The 15,762-nt window shown below is 39.4% G+C and overlaps 1 protein-coding gene across 1 annotated transcript; it reads left to right on the plus strand.

The window, feature by feature from the left end:
- Positions 1-3,235: 3,235 nt before the first annotated feature.
- LOC311072256 (uncharacterized protein) lies at positions 3,236-8,250 on the plus strand. The gene is made up of 11 exons (XM_084097125.1): positions 3,236-3,626; positions 4,079-4,199; positions 4,514-4,739; positions 4,844-5,120; positions 5,262-5,439; positions 5,546-5,622; positions 5,786-5,966; positions 6,192-6,440; positions 6,612-6,783; positions 7,673-7,821; positions 8,054-8,250. Exons 1-11 carry the CDS (start codon positions 3,288-3,290, stop codon positions 8,230-8,232), a joined length of 2,148 nt encoding a protein of 715 aa, XP_083953251.1. The 5' UTR covers positions 3,236-3,287; the 3' UTR covers positions 8,233-8,250.
- Positions 8,251-15,762: the final 7,512 nt, after the last annotated feature.

Here is a 15,762-nt window from a genome sequence, read left to right on the forward strand (position 1 = left end):
TGTACAACATCATACCATAAACCATAAATGAAAAATTAATTAACACTCACCTCCTCTTTCACCCATCATGTGAGCCATCGACATCCTCCTGCAAACTGCAATAAAAACAATACAAAATACAACACAAAATACAATACAATAAAATACAAATCTCCTCAGAAATACTCCCCTAAAAATAAATAATAAATAATAATAAATAAATAAAAAATAACCTCCTTCTAAAATAAGAAAAGAATAATCAAATAAAAGTATTCTCGGAAATTATATGACGCTTTCAAAAATATAACTCTATATAAAGGATATATCCTCCGATGTCCTTCTAGAATAAAAGTCTCCTCTCAGAAATCCAGAAAACAGCTTCAAAGTCTCAAGATTTGCACAGAAAATTCTCTGCAAAAGTCTGTAAATTCGCCTCGTCTCTCAACCAACAGACAGCGATCGGTTCGAGTGTAAATAATATACATGCAGATTGCAGAATTCATAAAACGCGTCGCTATAGCAACTAAAATTCAAATCACTCATATGCACGCACAGATAGCGATCGGTTCAAGTGTTAATATCGGCAGAATTCATAACGCGTCGCTACAGCAACTAAGATTTTAAACATGCACATACAGACAGCGATCGGTTCTAGTGTAAATATATATGCAGTGTCACGTTTTGGGTTTGTTCTTGTCATGTTTCTGTGTCATGTCTTGTTTCCATGTCTGTCATGTGATTCCCTGTTTGTCATGTGATCCTGCCATGTCTTGTCATTGGTTAATTGTCTGATCATTGTTCACAGGTGTCCCTTGTTTTGTCATTAGTCTGTGTATTTAAGCCCTCATGTTTGCCATGTGTCTTTGTCAAGTATTGTTTCCTGTAGTTCTGCTGTAGTGCAAGTTTCATGTTCATGCCACGGTTTTTGTTTTCATGCCACGTCATGTTTTTGTTTCATGTTTTGTTTTGTTTCAAATAAACTGCACTTGGGTTCTCATTTACAACTTGCCTCCAGTGGATCCCTTATTACATGCAGTCAGAATTCATAACCTTCATAACGCGTCGCTATAGCAACTAAAATTCGAATCACTTGCATACGCATGCACGCGCACACAGAATCTGATTTATTAAATAGTTACATATTTAATGTTGACGTTTTCTTTAATATGAGATTCATTCTTTCATACCAGTTTTATTAAAATCCATGGAAAATGTGCACAAAAAGGCACAAGGGAGAATAAATCGGACATCATCTTAAACTGTCTAGATTAATTCAATTTGCCCGTTTCCACATAACCATCAAGGCCAATCAGCTTTCAGTATCACTAATGCGTCATCAAATCGGTTAGTAGTGGTGAAGACATCCAAATTGTTGTTGAATTCTCTATTAAAATTGTTCACAATTGCTACCCAGTTAACTAAACTTGCTAAATTTGCTCTGCAAGTGAACGCCGTCTTGTGGTGCCATCTCAAAGAGGCACAAAATCACTTTCACGGACCTTCACCTGGACTGTTCCCTGCATAACACTTGCATATTGTTGTCCTATTGTTAGTTTAACTGCTTCTATTGTTCTCATTTGTAAGTCGCTTTGGATAAAAGCATCTGCTAAATGAATAAATGTAAATGTATTAATAGTTTTCCCTGCATGTGTTCCTTTTGTCATTAGTTTGAAGAGACAATCATGTGTTTTGGGACTATGTGAATTGCAAAGTATTTTGGGTGGACTTTTCAAACTTTGTTAAAAGGTATCTATCTGTATCTATCTTATTTTTTAGATACTAGTACCTATTACTAGATACTAGTATTTATTCAATATATACTAGTACTTATTCATTAGATACTAGTACCTATTAATTAGATACTAGTACTTATTCATTAGCTACTAGTACTTATTCAATAGATACTAGTACTTATTTATTAGACACTAGTATCTTTTGTAATTGTTACTAGTAACTATTCTTATTTTACTAGTCACAGCTGCTTTTTTACTCGTCTTATGTTATGACTAGTCAGAATGGCCACTGGAGAGTTCAATTAAAAATCTTACTAGTAAAATAAAAAATCTTAATAGTAACATTTGGAATAAATACTAGTATCTAATAAATAGGTACTAGTATCTGAATAAGTACTATCTATTGAATAAGTACTAGTAGCTAATGAATAAGTAGCCTACTAGTATATATTTAATGGGTAATGACTTAGTACTATTGAATAAATACTAGTATCTAGTACTAGTATCTAATATATATGTACTAGTCACAATTGGAATACACACTAGTCAGAACTGAATAATTGATATCTGAATGACAGATCCCCATAGAAGTCAATTAGCCTGGCTAACGTCAGACCAAGTCTCATTTGAGACTTGGTCTGACTGGGAACCACGTGTTCATTTTCTCGTATTTGAGGTGTGGTTTACGAATGTCCAGAGCCGTTTATTGGGCGCTATGAATGTCTATCAAATGCGCGCTTCAATTATACCAGATGACGTATGTAGAGTGACAGATATTCAACGAAGAAGACGACGATGGAAAAAGACGATGGGTCAAAGATTTATTTGTACACGATGGCGTTTAGCGAATATTACCGTTTGTGCAAGATAAACATGAGGGTAGAAGGTAACGTCGAGTCTAATATAAACAAACTGCTTCGGTGTGGTCATCGTCTTGCTGCTCCCTCCCCGTTCTGTGATTGGTTCCCTTTTTCAGGGGAAAATCTGGTCCATGGTGTCCAGACTGCCTAGCAGCGTGAATAAAATCGCGCTGTGAGCAAGGCAGTATGGGGAAACCCAGGCTAGAAGTCAATGGCAAAAAAATTAATTTGTTACTAGTAACAAAAGAATAGTTACTAGTCACTATTGTAATAAGTACTAGTATCTAATGAATAAGTACTAGTATCCAATGAATAAGTACTAGTAACTAATGAATAAGAACTAGTACCAATTTAATAGGCACTAGAATCTAATGAATAACTACTAGTATCTTTTAAAAAGGTACTAGTAGGCTATCTAAAGAATAGGCACTAGTATCTAATGAATAAACACTAGTACTTAATGAAATAGATACTAGTGTCTAAAAAATAAGTACTAGTAGCATGAAAATAGAGACTAGTGGGTTTTAAAGATTAAATGTTAAAACGGCTTGCCATACACAGCTAGCACAATGCAGAGCTGTCTAGCGTGCTGATTGGCTGGGCTGAGGGAACTGCACGAACCTATGGCGAAGCGGTGAGGAAGCGCGATCCTATCAGGACGATTCCTGCGTCGCACGTGCCGAAGCGCGCCACAACAATGGTCATATAATGGTACATGCACTTTTACAAGTTGATTGTACTGAAATGTGTGTTGATACGCTGGAGCAGAATGGCGTCTAAGCGATTGTGGTGTTCTGTTCTTGGGTGTAATAATGAACACAGCAGTCATTATGATGTCCCTAAACCCGAACCTCTGAGGACGCAGTGGCTGAGTTTTGTATTCAAAGGGCAGATTCCCCACGATCTGCGTCAGTACTTATATGTTTGCGCGAATCATTTCTCACCAGACTGCTTTATAAACGAGGGTCAGTATAAAGCTGGTTTTGCTAAGAAGCTGCTCCTGAAAAAAGGATCACTACCAACTATTCGTGTTCCTGCTGCACCTCCCGAAAAAGTGAGTGTAACGTTTTACTTTTATTAACTTTTATATTAATCTTTGCAAATCGCTAGCACGCGTTACGATGAATGCGGCTAAGGTTTACACTCAGGGTACATTACGGCATGTTTTCTATGTATGACGTTCTCAAAATAATTCATAATCCCACGTTTATAATGAACAACGCGTTATGGTTATTGTGTTATTACAAACTGTGTACGCAGGTGTTAAAGTTAACGTGGTAATACTACACTAAGCTTACTTTTGTAGATGATTTAGTCTGTTACTGATTAAGAAGTAATGTAAAAAAAAACAGTTGCATGAAGATGAATGGTAACACAATACCTGCAAAATACTGTTTACATCCTGCAAATGCATATGATTCAAGACTATAAATACTCTAATTGATGTTTTTCAATATTACGCCGGAATAAGTTATGTTATCTGATCACTTATTTGCTTTTGTATAGGCAAGCACATCTGAAAAATTGGACATGGTGCAACATGTGGCCAGCCAAAAGAAACTGTGCACAGTTGGCACCCAGACCCAGCTCTCAATGAAAACTGTACTTCCGCAATACAAAAGCACAGGTTTGCTGATCCAGATCTTATATAGTGTTAAGTCATATATTCAGTTTTTGTGGTATTGTCATTAATTTTATATATATATATATATATATATATACATATATAAGAGTTCAGATGCAAAAGCCTCTAAGTGCCATCTGAAATTTTCTTCTAAAATTATCATTTTTATCAAGCTCGTATATTTAAGTTCAGTAATTTCACTTAAAAGCCAATGAAAATGACCTATTAATTGTCATTTAAGTGAAATATTTATATTTATATATATTTTTTTTTTTATATTACTCCACGGTATTAAAATGTCAACTATTATGTAACAGGCACACAGACAACTATGTTATACCCAGATATTGGTGTTGGCCAGTCAATACCACTGCCATCATTAACACCAATAAAGAGGCCAAATAAGAGATCTCGCTTGGAGCTAGAGGAGGAAGAGGAGGACCCTTCTGGAGCCAGCTCAAGTATGAATGTGGAAGAGCCTATGGATTCCACATATGATCCAGCAGACTCTGTCACAACCTTGACTGAGCCAACAGATGTGAAGTTAGTGACAAGACTATTTTTTTGTTAAATGTTGCAATCAGTTCGATTGTATAAATTTTGTGGAATTTGGAAATTATTTAAGTAACTCTTTATTATTCTAATAGATTTGAGTCTTCAAAGCCGGTTCACAAGACAGCGACTTACATTGTTTATGAAAACTGCCTGCTGGAGCTCTTTGAGCAGTGCCCTGTGTGTCAACGTGTTACCAATGTACAGAGAAAAGTATTTGGCACATTCCTCTCTGTGGAACAACGCTGCCCACACTGTGACTTCTTCAGGAAATGGAATAGTCAGCCAATTATACAAAGCACTCCTGCAGGGAACCTCCAGCTTTCTGTTGCAGTGTATGCCAATGGTGCCTCTTTCTTCAAAGTTAAACAGGTAGGTTGGTGAGGATTTTACTGTCTAGCCTATAATTTACTATTGCAAGTAATATCACAAAGATCAACCCTGAACATAAATAAATGAACATACTGTCCCTGAAGTCATGCCAAATGAAGGAATCCTCTTTTCTGACCTTAGATATTCCAGGCAATGAAACTGAAAATGATCCACTACACCACCTTTCGAATTCATGCCCGGAGGTACATACAGCCTGCAATTGTACATAGCTGGAAGACGGCACAGGATGGCATGTTGCAGCAGCTCGGACAGCAGCAGAACATTGTCCTGGGCGGAGACATGAGGGCAGATTCACCAGGTACTAAATGCTGAACAACTGTTACATATTACTGTGAAAGCAAAACATGGTAATAATAATAAATACCGAATGTATTACAAAGTAAACATTAATTTTCTACGTAAAGGTCCTTCAGCCAAGTTTGGAAGTTACTCAGTGATGGACCTAAGGACCAGCACTATTATTGATCTGCAACTAGTTCAGGTGAGTCTAACATTACAGACTTATGCAAGATGTAATGCATATGCAATGTAACAAAGTAAATGTACAGAAAAAAAGGCACAGGGATTTTTTTTACTGTGTAGTTATTGCTAACATAACAGGCATTGACATCAATTGTCATGTATGCCCTTTATTTTGTAATCAGAGTAATGAAGTTGGAGGGAGCAACAACATGGAGAAAGAGGGTCTGAGGAGGAGCCTTGATCTCTTGAGGGCACACGGTGTGAATTTTGACAGCATTGTTACAGACCGGCACCCTCAAATACAAAAATACCTGCGGGAGGCCAACATCACACAGTATTACGATGTATGGCACATTGAAAAAGGTATTAGCTCCTGTCTGAATATGTGTTGTTTATGTGCCGAATGACTGTCATAGTCTCACAGACTGGTTATTTTTTAAACGGATCAGTAAAATTTTATTACAAAACATTATGATACAAAACCATACCTTGGACCAGAACTTCCTTTTTATTATATTGTGTTCAATAAACACACTGTATCTTTCTGCATGGCTGAATTATAGTTTGTTTGTTTGTTTATATTATTAGGAGTATCAAAGAAACTGCTGAGGATTGCTCAGGACAAAGACAGTGAAAAACTGCAGAAGTGGTATCGCAGTATAAAAAACCACATATATTGGACAGCAGCTTCTTCTTCATCAGGGCCAGAGCGAGTGGCAAAGTGGACATCAATTCTTAATCATATCCAAGACATGCACACACATGATGATCCCGTTTTCCCACAGTGTTTGCATCTGCGACGCAATACAACGGACAAGAGCAAGTGGTTGAGAGCAGGTGTGTTTACCCTATTAGCAGTGTCAATATAACTCATGTGTCTATGTGCATACGACAGACATTATTTTGTTTTTTTCTTAAATTAAATTATGTATGTTTGTTTTTTTTTGTTTTTTTTATTATTTACTTGTTTTTAAATATAAAGTTTAATAAGTTCCACTTTCCCACCAGGAACAACTGCCTTCTCTCGATTAGAGAAGATCCTAAGAAACAAGAGGATTCTGAAGGATGTTGAAAAACTGAGCCCTCACCATCAGACCTCATCACTGAAGGCGTTCCACAGCATAATTCTGCACTTTGCACCAAAGAATGTTGTCTTTTCCTTCCTGGGAATGTTATGCAGGTAATTCAATATAATTGGGAAAGGAGTGTATACTAGGGCTGTCAATCTTCCTCTATAATACTATTCGAATTCCATTCCTTATTTTATTTAATATTCGAATAATATTCGAATATTAAATGCTCAAATTCATCCTATTATTAATATTTCCGACATTACAGTCTTATGGATCGCCAATGCGTGATGTTGATCAGTCTCATATCTTCACAGATAAACCGTCAGTTTGTCTGTTATCGCCTTTTGGCGGACAGCTGGTAAGCCCCGTGATGAGGAGAGAGGCTGAAAATAAGTAATTCTTGCCTCTTTTAGCGGCGGTTCCTCGGACAGATCGCCTAGCTTGTCAGGTTGTATGTTGTCATAAAAAATAACGTATATTTTTCTCTCCGTTTTGGCTTTCCGCCCACAATGAGACAGCGTTTTTATTAATGAAAACGCACTCCAAAGTGGATACATTTGAAAACGCCGTTTTCACGTTGTAGTGTGGACTGTGAATCAAATTGTTGGGAGTGGTGATCTCCGTTTCCATGGAGACATTGCTCTCTGCGATTTTTGACAGTATTGTTATGATGATACAGCGTGGATAACGTGCACAATTGTGTTACGATTCAAAAACTTTATTGTTCATCAGACGAAACAAAAGCATTTAATTTTCACATGCATGTAAGCCAAGGCGGCGAGAAAGGCAAGATTGCATTTTTTTTTTTTTTTTTTTTTTTAAATGTACATAAGCAATATTCGAACAGGAACTTCAGCATTCGAATAGTATTGATTTTTTTTAATATTTGAATTATATTCGAATTTCGGAATTCGTTCCGACAGCCCTAGTGTATACACATTTTCAAACACGCAAGTGTGACCTAAGTAATGTTTAACCATTATTTCTTCTCTATAGACTCTACCTGGCAGCCCTACATTTTAATGAGAATGCTGGCCGTCCCCAAGCCACGACAGCAGCTGGAGAGCCACTATTTAAGGTGGTTTTCCCAAAATACAAGAAAGGACAATGCTCTGCAAAGCCAGTGAAAGTAGAACCAACCTTCCGTGAGTGTAACAACTTTTATTTAAATGCAAAATAGTCGTTGTATGTACAGACATAATATCAGAAGCTGAACATAAATTTTGTATTTATTTATTTTATTTTTAAACAAGACACCTTATATTCAATTTTATATGCAATTTTATATACAAAACCATGTAGCCACAACACTAAGTGAGCAACACAACTTCAGAGTAAGCTGAAAATAACAACAAATTATTATTTTTATTTGTACAGACTATGTGGACAACCTGTTGGAACTTATCTTTGAGAATATTGTTGTGGACCCAACCCCTTATATGGACGATATCCTGAAGATCTCCATACCTGAGGATCTCACGTCCCAGTTTGACAAACCAGACAAACAGGAAGTGATAGACAGCTACGTGTCTAGGTTTAATCAAGGGCAGGTCTGAACCCTTTATATTGTCATTGAGCATTAGGGAACTCTGCCCTTATTCATCACACCATACACAGGAGGGCAGCACAACCCTGATTCTCCAGCACGGTGGGCGCCGTCCTCCTCGTCGTCGTAGTCGCCCGCGGCAGGGGTGGTGAAGAAGGAGAGCATGTTGGGCACAGCTCCCTTGACGGCCATAGGAGGTGGGGGCGGGTGGAACTCCATCTTCTCCTTAAAGAGCTTCCTCTCGGCCATCTCTCTCCTGACATTCTTGTACTTGGACGCCCTCTCAAACAGCCCGTAGGTCTCGTTGGTCTTCAGCCACTTGATGTTCGCGGGGGCTATACCAAGGGCTTGGGCGGATTCAGGCGGCTGCTCCCAGAACTTCTGCCAGCCCTCCAGCACGACGCCACCGGGTTCCGAGGTCTCTCGGAGGGACGAGGGTCTGGGCCTGTCGTCCTGGCACACAGAGCTGGCGAGGTCTCCCCAGGTGGTCAGCTGCGTGCTGACCGAAGCCTCGGACCTGTCCTGGACACTCTCTGAAGAGGAGAACACCACAAAAATGCATCAACTGCATTGCTCGATACATACTGATGAATTTCACGTGGCACAAACACAAGTCCTAGCAGCTCCACAGCATACTACAAAGTCATTTCATGTTCATTTCAGCATAATACTAATATACCTGCAGCAGCCAACAACTCGGCATCGCTGGCGTAGTTGGGTTCCTGCTGAGAGAGGTCGGGGACGGTCGGAGGAGCCCGGTCTTTCTTCGATTGCACTTTCTGCAGAAAATAAAACACAACCATAAAATAATCTCATAAAATAATACTTTTACTAATACTGGTTACTGCTTAACATCAATTACTCAGGTCTAAAAGGTAACTGAGTTTATCTTACCTTCAACCTCCTGTCAAGGGGCCATGTGACAGGATGGAACTCTCTGGCGTACTCGAGCAGTCGCTCCTTCTGCCACTTCAGCAGCTCGTTCTGCTCTCCCTGCTGGCAATACTGGAACAGCAACCACACCAGCCAGCCGACATCGTTTTCTAGAAGCCACCTGAAGGTCTGACCGGCGTACTTCCCGAACACGATGACCAGCTGACCTTTCCACAGCTCACCCCCGGACCTCTTGGCAGCCACCTCTGCTGTCTTGGGATCCAGCCATGTAGGGTCAACAACAGTGCTGGGGGCCTCTGCCACAGACTTTGCTGCCTCTGTACACTGCAGCCTGGCCTCTCCTTGCCGGTACAAAACGATGTTGGGGTACTGGTGTTGCTGTTGATGGCTAACCAGCGATGATTTGGTGGTCAAGCTCTTCCTGCAGACATCACAGTCAAAGGTCTCCCTGGCAATGGCATGGATCTTCAGATGCCTCATCAGGTTGGACTTTTCAGTGAAAGTCTTGCCGCACACGCTGCACCGATGTCTAGGCTTCTCCATGTGTCATCTGGTACAGTAAAACATGAATAAATGAGTAAAACTAAAAGCAGATGAGGGCTTAAATACATTTTTAGAGACCCTGCAGCCCTCCTAAAAGTAGTAACCAAAAACAGCCCATTCATTCATCACCTTGTTTTTAGCATGCAAATCGCGGTTGACATGTTTACACTTCTAAAGCATATTTACACATTGAAATTCAACTCCACACTGTTGTAACACCATCTCTATGGTCTTAATAAGTGAGATAGAGTGTCTGATCACGTTTTTGAAGTATTTCCAGGGATCGTCAGGTCATTACAGCGGCGATTGGTAGCTCATTCATTTAATGCATTTAGCATGCTAATCGCGGTTGATATTCTAACGCATCTAAAGCATATTTAAGCTTTACGTTTCGAGTACATTCTTCAAGGTCTCAACATGTAAAATCAATAGTCTGGTCGCATTTTAAACGCATTTCAGAGAGATCAAACCTAGCTATTTTAATGTAAACAAGCGGTGCTAGCCTAGCCAATTGGTGGCAGAAAATTAGTGTCAGTACAGCGCTAATGAGATATTATCATGTAAAACCTTGAATATCAGGCAAATTATCCAAAAATATATCGAGTTTCATTCATTACTTAGCACATAATTATACCAAACGTACCTGAGAGTAAAAAAACCAGTCCAATCGGTCAATAATGCCGACCACAATAAATTAGTTAAAGATGGCCGCCAGTATTTTTATAAAACAGCTCACACGCTCACACAGCTAGATGACGTTTTCCGATCCTCGCTCAATGATTGGTCTGTTGAGCGCTGAGCTCTGCTCAGCATTGCTCAACCATTGGACGGCTGACGATCACTTGGGTACTTGGAGGGGAATTTGCTTGGGAATACCAGGTGCTGTAAGCTTTTGCTTCATCTTCACTACTCAGATAATTCACTTCACCAAGGCTTTTTCCTTTATCCTTTCAATTTTTATTTATTTTCTTACATTTTGCTTTCTCTCTGGCTTTTATCTGCTATTAGTGCGGCAAAGGAAAAGCACAGCTCAGCCTCGTCATTCTTCCTTTCTCCTCCAGGAGGCGATCGAGTATCTTTCTTTCTCTCTCTCAGCAACACTAAGCGCTACACTTTCTTTTGTAACTGCTCCTCTCCTCAACTTCAACTAGACCAGAGCTTCATAAACTCTTTTTTTGTCAGCCAAACCCCTTACACGTAAATTATTTACACAAAGTAGGCCTACTTGCGCTTTAAGTTAATATTTGAATAATTCAACAACACAATCGCATGTGTTCTCTGATGTTGGTTAACGGAAATACAAGTAAGATGGTAGATAGATAGATAGATAGATAGATAGATAGATAGATAGATAGATAGATAGATAGATAGATAGATAGATAGATAGATAGAACTTCAACCTATTTCAACTTAAGTTCAGTTGCCGAGTTAAATTTCTAAGTTAAAGCAACTTAAAAGTACAAGTCATTTCAACTCACTAATTTAAATCTTGACTGGTGCTGAACTTGCTCATTTTGATTTGACTTAACAATATTTGCTGTTTCAAATTGTTAAATTAAGCAAAAAATAATTACGAGTTTTGTGTCTAATGCTGTCAAATCAAAGACGTACAGTTGTCAAACTATATGCGATACACACTGTGTGTGACTCTGTACAGTTTGAGTCTATGAACTGTGAGTATGTAGGCAACGCTACACGAGTATAGACTCCGTCTGTAAAGAATAGCGTCTTATTGCAGTGTTTCTAAAGTTTGTATCCGTAGGTTTTTGCTGTCATAGGTATATATTTCGCTTAAAATATAAATGTATTCCAATTCCAGTCCAATTATCTCGCGGTACCTGTCAGAGATTTGATATGGGCCGTGGGATAAGACAAGGATGTCCATTCTACGTCTTTATCTCCATGTCCTCTAGTTGCCGTCTTTGGTGTGTCTCACTCGTCATCTATCACGAGACAGAAAGCAGAGGCTATCGCCTTCGCTTCTCTTATTGCTAGAAGGTGCAGCTTGTTGCATTGGAAGTGCCTAACCCCCCCTCCAACTACCTCTTGGTTAAAGGTTCTGATGTCATTCCTTTCACCTGAAAAATTGTAATACTCTACTCGGTACTGATACATTTTATAAAACCTGGAATCCTATTTTAAATTATTACGACTCTGTATCCTCTCTAGATTCTGACTAATTATATATCTATATCATGGGTGTGCAAGCATGTGTTTTTTTTTTTTTTTTTTTTTTTGAACAGGTTTGTGTGCATATGCTGTGGGTATATTATGTTTGTAATATGTGTGTATGCATTTGTTCATACTATTTTCAATTCAAATAAAAAAAAGACAAGGATGTCCTATATCACCTTTTCTCTTCACATTGTTTACTCAGGTCATGGCTGCTCATCAAAAAGCAAGTTTTCAAGGAATATCAGTGTTTGGAAAAGAGATTAAACTTAGCCAAGTTTGGCAGAGCTACGGTCTCATGTCGTGGATCAATGGCATCACTTTTAGTATTTACTTTTGTGTGTTCTAAATGCTCCTGTTGTCTTCTGTGCCCAGACTTGAGTTTTGTTTGATGTTTGATACACTGTAAAATCCAACAGTGATTCTAACTAACACTATTTAGTTAACTTTTAATGTCTTAACTTAATTGTAAAAATCTAGTAATCTGCACTATTCACATGCTTTGTTTACTAAGAAAACTCAAGTTAATATTAATTGATTGGTTTGAGTGTGGTTTTTGAGGCGGGGGAAATCACTCATTTCCTCCACTTCTGCAGTTATTTTTCTCTGTTTGCATTCACTCATTTCCCAAAGTCATCTTAAATGATGAAATTTTAATACAACTGAAAAAGTTGAGAGAACATCACATAAGCTGACTTCATAAATTGATGTTGATTTTCCTAAAATGTTTTTAGTCACCATTATGGCGATTAGTGATCCCTTTGGTTGGGCACTTTGAACTTCATTTATACTATTGTTATTCTCTTCCCATTGATTCAACGATTGCAACAAGAAATCAGTTATTTGGTTTCAAAGGAAGGGAAGTATGTATGTATGTATATGTGTGTATATATATATATATATATATATATATATATATATATATATATATATAATGATCTATTGCAAGTAGTATACAGTGAGGAAAATAAGTATTTGAACACCCTGCTATTTTGCAAGTTCTCCCACTTAGAAATCATGGAGGGGGCTGAAATTTAATCGTAGGTGCATGTCCACTGTGAAAGACGTAATCTAAAAAAAAAAAATCCAGAAATCACAATGTATGATTTTTTAACTATTTATTTGTATGATACAGCTGCAAATAAGTATTTGAACACCTGAGAAAATCAATGTTAATATTTGGTACAGTAGCCTTTGTTTGCAATTACAGAGGTCAAACGTTTCCTGTAGTTTTTCACCAGGTTTGCACACACTGCAGGAGGGATTTTGGCCCACTCCTCCACACAGATCTTCTCTAGATCAGTCAGGTTTTCTGGGCTGTCGCTGAGAAACACAGAGTTTGAGCTCCCTCCAAAGATTCTCTATTGGGTTTAGGTCTGGAGACTGGCTAGGCCACGCCAGAACCTTGATATGCTTCTTACAGAGCCACTCCTTGGTTATCCTGGCTGTGTGCTTCGGGTCATTGTCATGTTGGAAGACCCAGCCTCGACCCATCTTCAATGCTCTAACTGAGGGAAGGAGGTTGTTCCCCAAAATCTCGCAATACATGGCCCCGGTCATCCTCTCCTTAATACAGTGCAGTTGCCCTGTCCCATGTGCAGAAAAACACCCCCAAAGCATGATGCTACCACCCCCATGATCCACAGTAGGGATGGTGTTCTTGGGATGGTACTCATCATTCTTCTTCCTCCAAACACGTTTAGTGGAATTATGACCAAAAAGTTCTATTTTGGTCTCATCTGACCACATGACTTTCTCCCATGACTCCTCTGGATCATCCAAATGGTCATTGGCAAACTTAAGACGGGCCTTGACATGTGCTGGTTTAAGCAGGGGAACCTTCCGTGCCATGCATGATTTCAAACCATGACGTCTTAGTGTATTACCAACAGTAACCTTGGAAACGGTGGTCCCAGCTCTTTTCAGGTCATTGACCAGCTCCTCCCGTGTAGTTCTGGGCTGATTTCTCACCTTTCTTAGGATCATTGAGACCCCACGAGGTGAGATCTTGCATGGAGCCCCAGTCCGAGGGAGATTGACAGTCATGTTTAGCTTCTTCCATTTTCTAATGATTGCTCCAACAGTGGACATTTTTTCACCAAGCTGCTTGGCAATTTACCCGTAGCCCTTTCCAGCCTTGTGGAAGTGTACAATTTTGTCTCTAGTGTCTTTGGACAGCTCTTTGGTCTTGGCCATGTTAGTAGTTGGATTCTTACTGATTGTATGGGGTGGACAGGTGTCTTTATGCAGCTAACGACCTCAAACAGGTGCATCTAATTTAGGATAATAAATGGAGTGGAGGTGGACATTTTAAAGGCAGACTAACAGGTCTTTGAGGGTCAGAATTCTAGCTGATAGACAGGTGTTCAAATACTTATTTGCAGCTGTATCATACAAATAAATAGTTAAAAAATCCTATATTGTGATTTCTGGATTTTTTTTTTTTTTGATATGATAATCGTAATCGAACCGAACCGTGAGACACCCCTGATATCAAGACCACATCTCAACACAAATTCAAGGCTGCCAATATTTTTTTAGCCATATGGACCCATAGAGTATGGACCATATGGTCTCGAGATAACCAAAGATTTTTTCATACTTTTTATTTTAGGGTTAAAAGTGGAATATTGTATATTAACAACATCTTTGGTAATCATAACCCCTATATAAAGCACAAGTGGTAGGCCTACTTCGTGTAAATCCTTTACATGTAAGGGGTTCGGCTAACAAAAAAGAGTTTATGAAGCTCTGATCTAGTTGAAGTTGAGGAGAGGAGCGGTTCCAAAAGAAAGTGTAGCGCTGTTGCTAGAGAGAGAAAGAAAGAAACTCGATCGCCTCTTGGAGGAGAAAGGAAGAATGACGAGGCTGATCTGTGCTTTTCCTAATAGAGAAAGCAAAATGTAAGAATATAGCTGCGAGCAGCGATTGCGGGCCCAAGCTGGTGGCACCGCCACCCTGGTGCCTTTAGTTACACTAAAGGCACCGGGGAGGCGGTGTCACTGGCTTGGGCCCTCCATCGCTGCTCGCAGCTATATTTATATATATATATATATAATGAATTACCTACTGGATTAGTAGGGACCAGATGCACCGCCAGAATCCAAATTGAAGGGAGAGAAGTGAACTGCCTTCTGGATACCAGGACGCAGGTGACAACCATTCCCAAGTCCTACTATGATAAATATCTGTGCAAGCACCCCATGAAATCCTTGGAGCATCTTCTTGAAGTAGAGGGAGCCAACGGACAAGCCGTACCCTATTTGGGTTATGTCGAGCTCAACTTAAAGTTTCCCGAAAGTTTCCTGGGGGTGGAAGCCGAGGTCCCGACGCTAGCTCTGATAGTCCCAGACCTGACAAACATACCACAGATTCTAATTGGTACCAACTCGCTTGATGTGTTATATGCTGATTGTACTCAAAGGGGCACGGGTGCTATCAAGTCACTTTGTTATGGCTATCAAGCTGTGATAAATGTGCTGCAGAAGAGGAAATTGCATGCTTCCAGTGGAACTGTGGGATGTGTGAAGTTGAAAGGGAATCAACAAGAAGTTGTACCGGCAGGGTGCACTGTAGTTCTGGATGGACTAATTCATGTGAAAGGCCCTCTCTTTGAAAAATGGGTGTCAGTGGAGCCACCTACAATGTCTTCCTTACCTGGTGGTCTTTTGGTGGCAAGCTGTATGCACAGTCTACCTTCAAGGCAACGCTTTGCTCAGTTACCAGTAGTAGTGAGGAATGACACTCAAACTGACCTAGTGATTCCCCCGAAGACTGTGATAGCTGAAGTCCATGCAGTCCAGCGAGTGATGGAAAAAGATTCTTCTAAAGTGGATACTGGAAGTGAGAAGACAGAGCCACCTCTGTCAAAGATTCCAATTGATTTTGGAGAGTCTCCATTAACGCCAGAGTGGAAAGCGAGAATAACATC

This window comes from Abramis brama, assembly GCF_963993115.1.
Source record: "Abramis brama genome assembly, chromosome: 21".
Taxonomy (NCBI): Eukaryota; Metazoa; Chordata; class Actinopteri; order Cypriniformes; family Leuciscidae; genus Abramis; species Abramis brama.

Coding starts and splice junctions, on each gene's coding strand:
- LOC311072256 (XM_084097125.1), top strand. CDS start 3,288: ATGCACTTTTACAAGTTGATTGTACTGAAATGTGTGTTGATACGCTGG. Junction 5,440..5,545: donor CATGAGGGCAGATTCACCAG/GTACTAAATGCT, acceptor TTCTACGTAAAG/GTCCTTCAGCCAAGTTTGGA. Junction 6,784..7,672: donor TTCCTGGGAATGTTATGCAG/GTAATTCAATAT, acceptor TCTTCTCTATAG/ACTCTACCTGGCAGCCCTAC.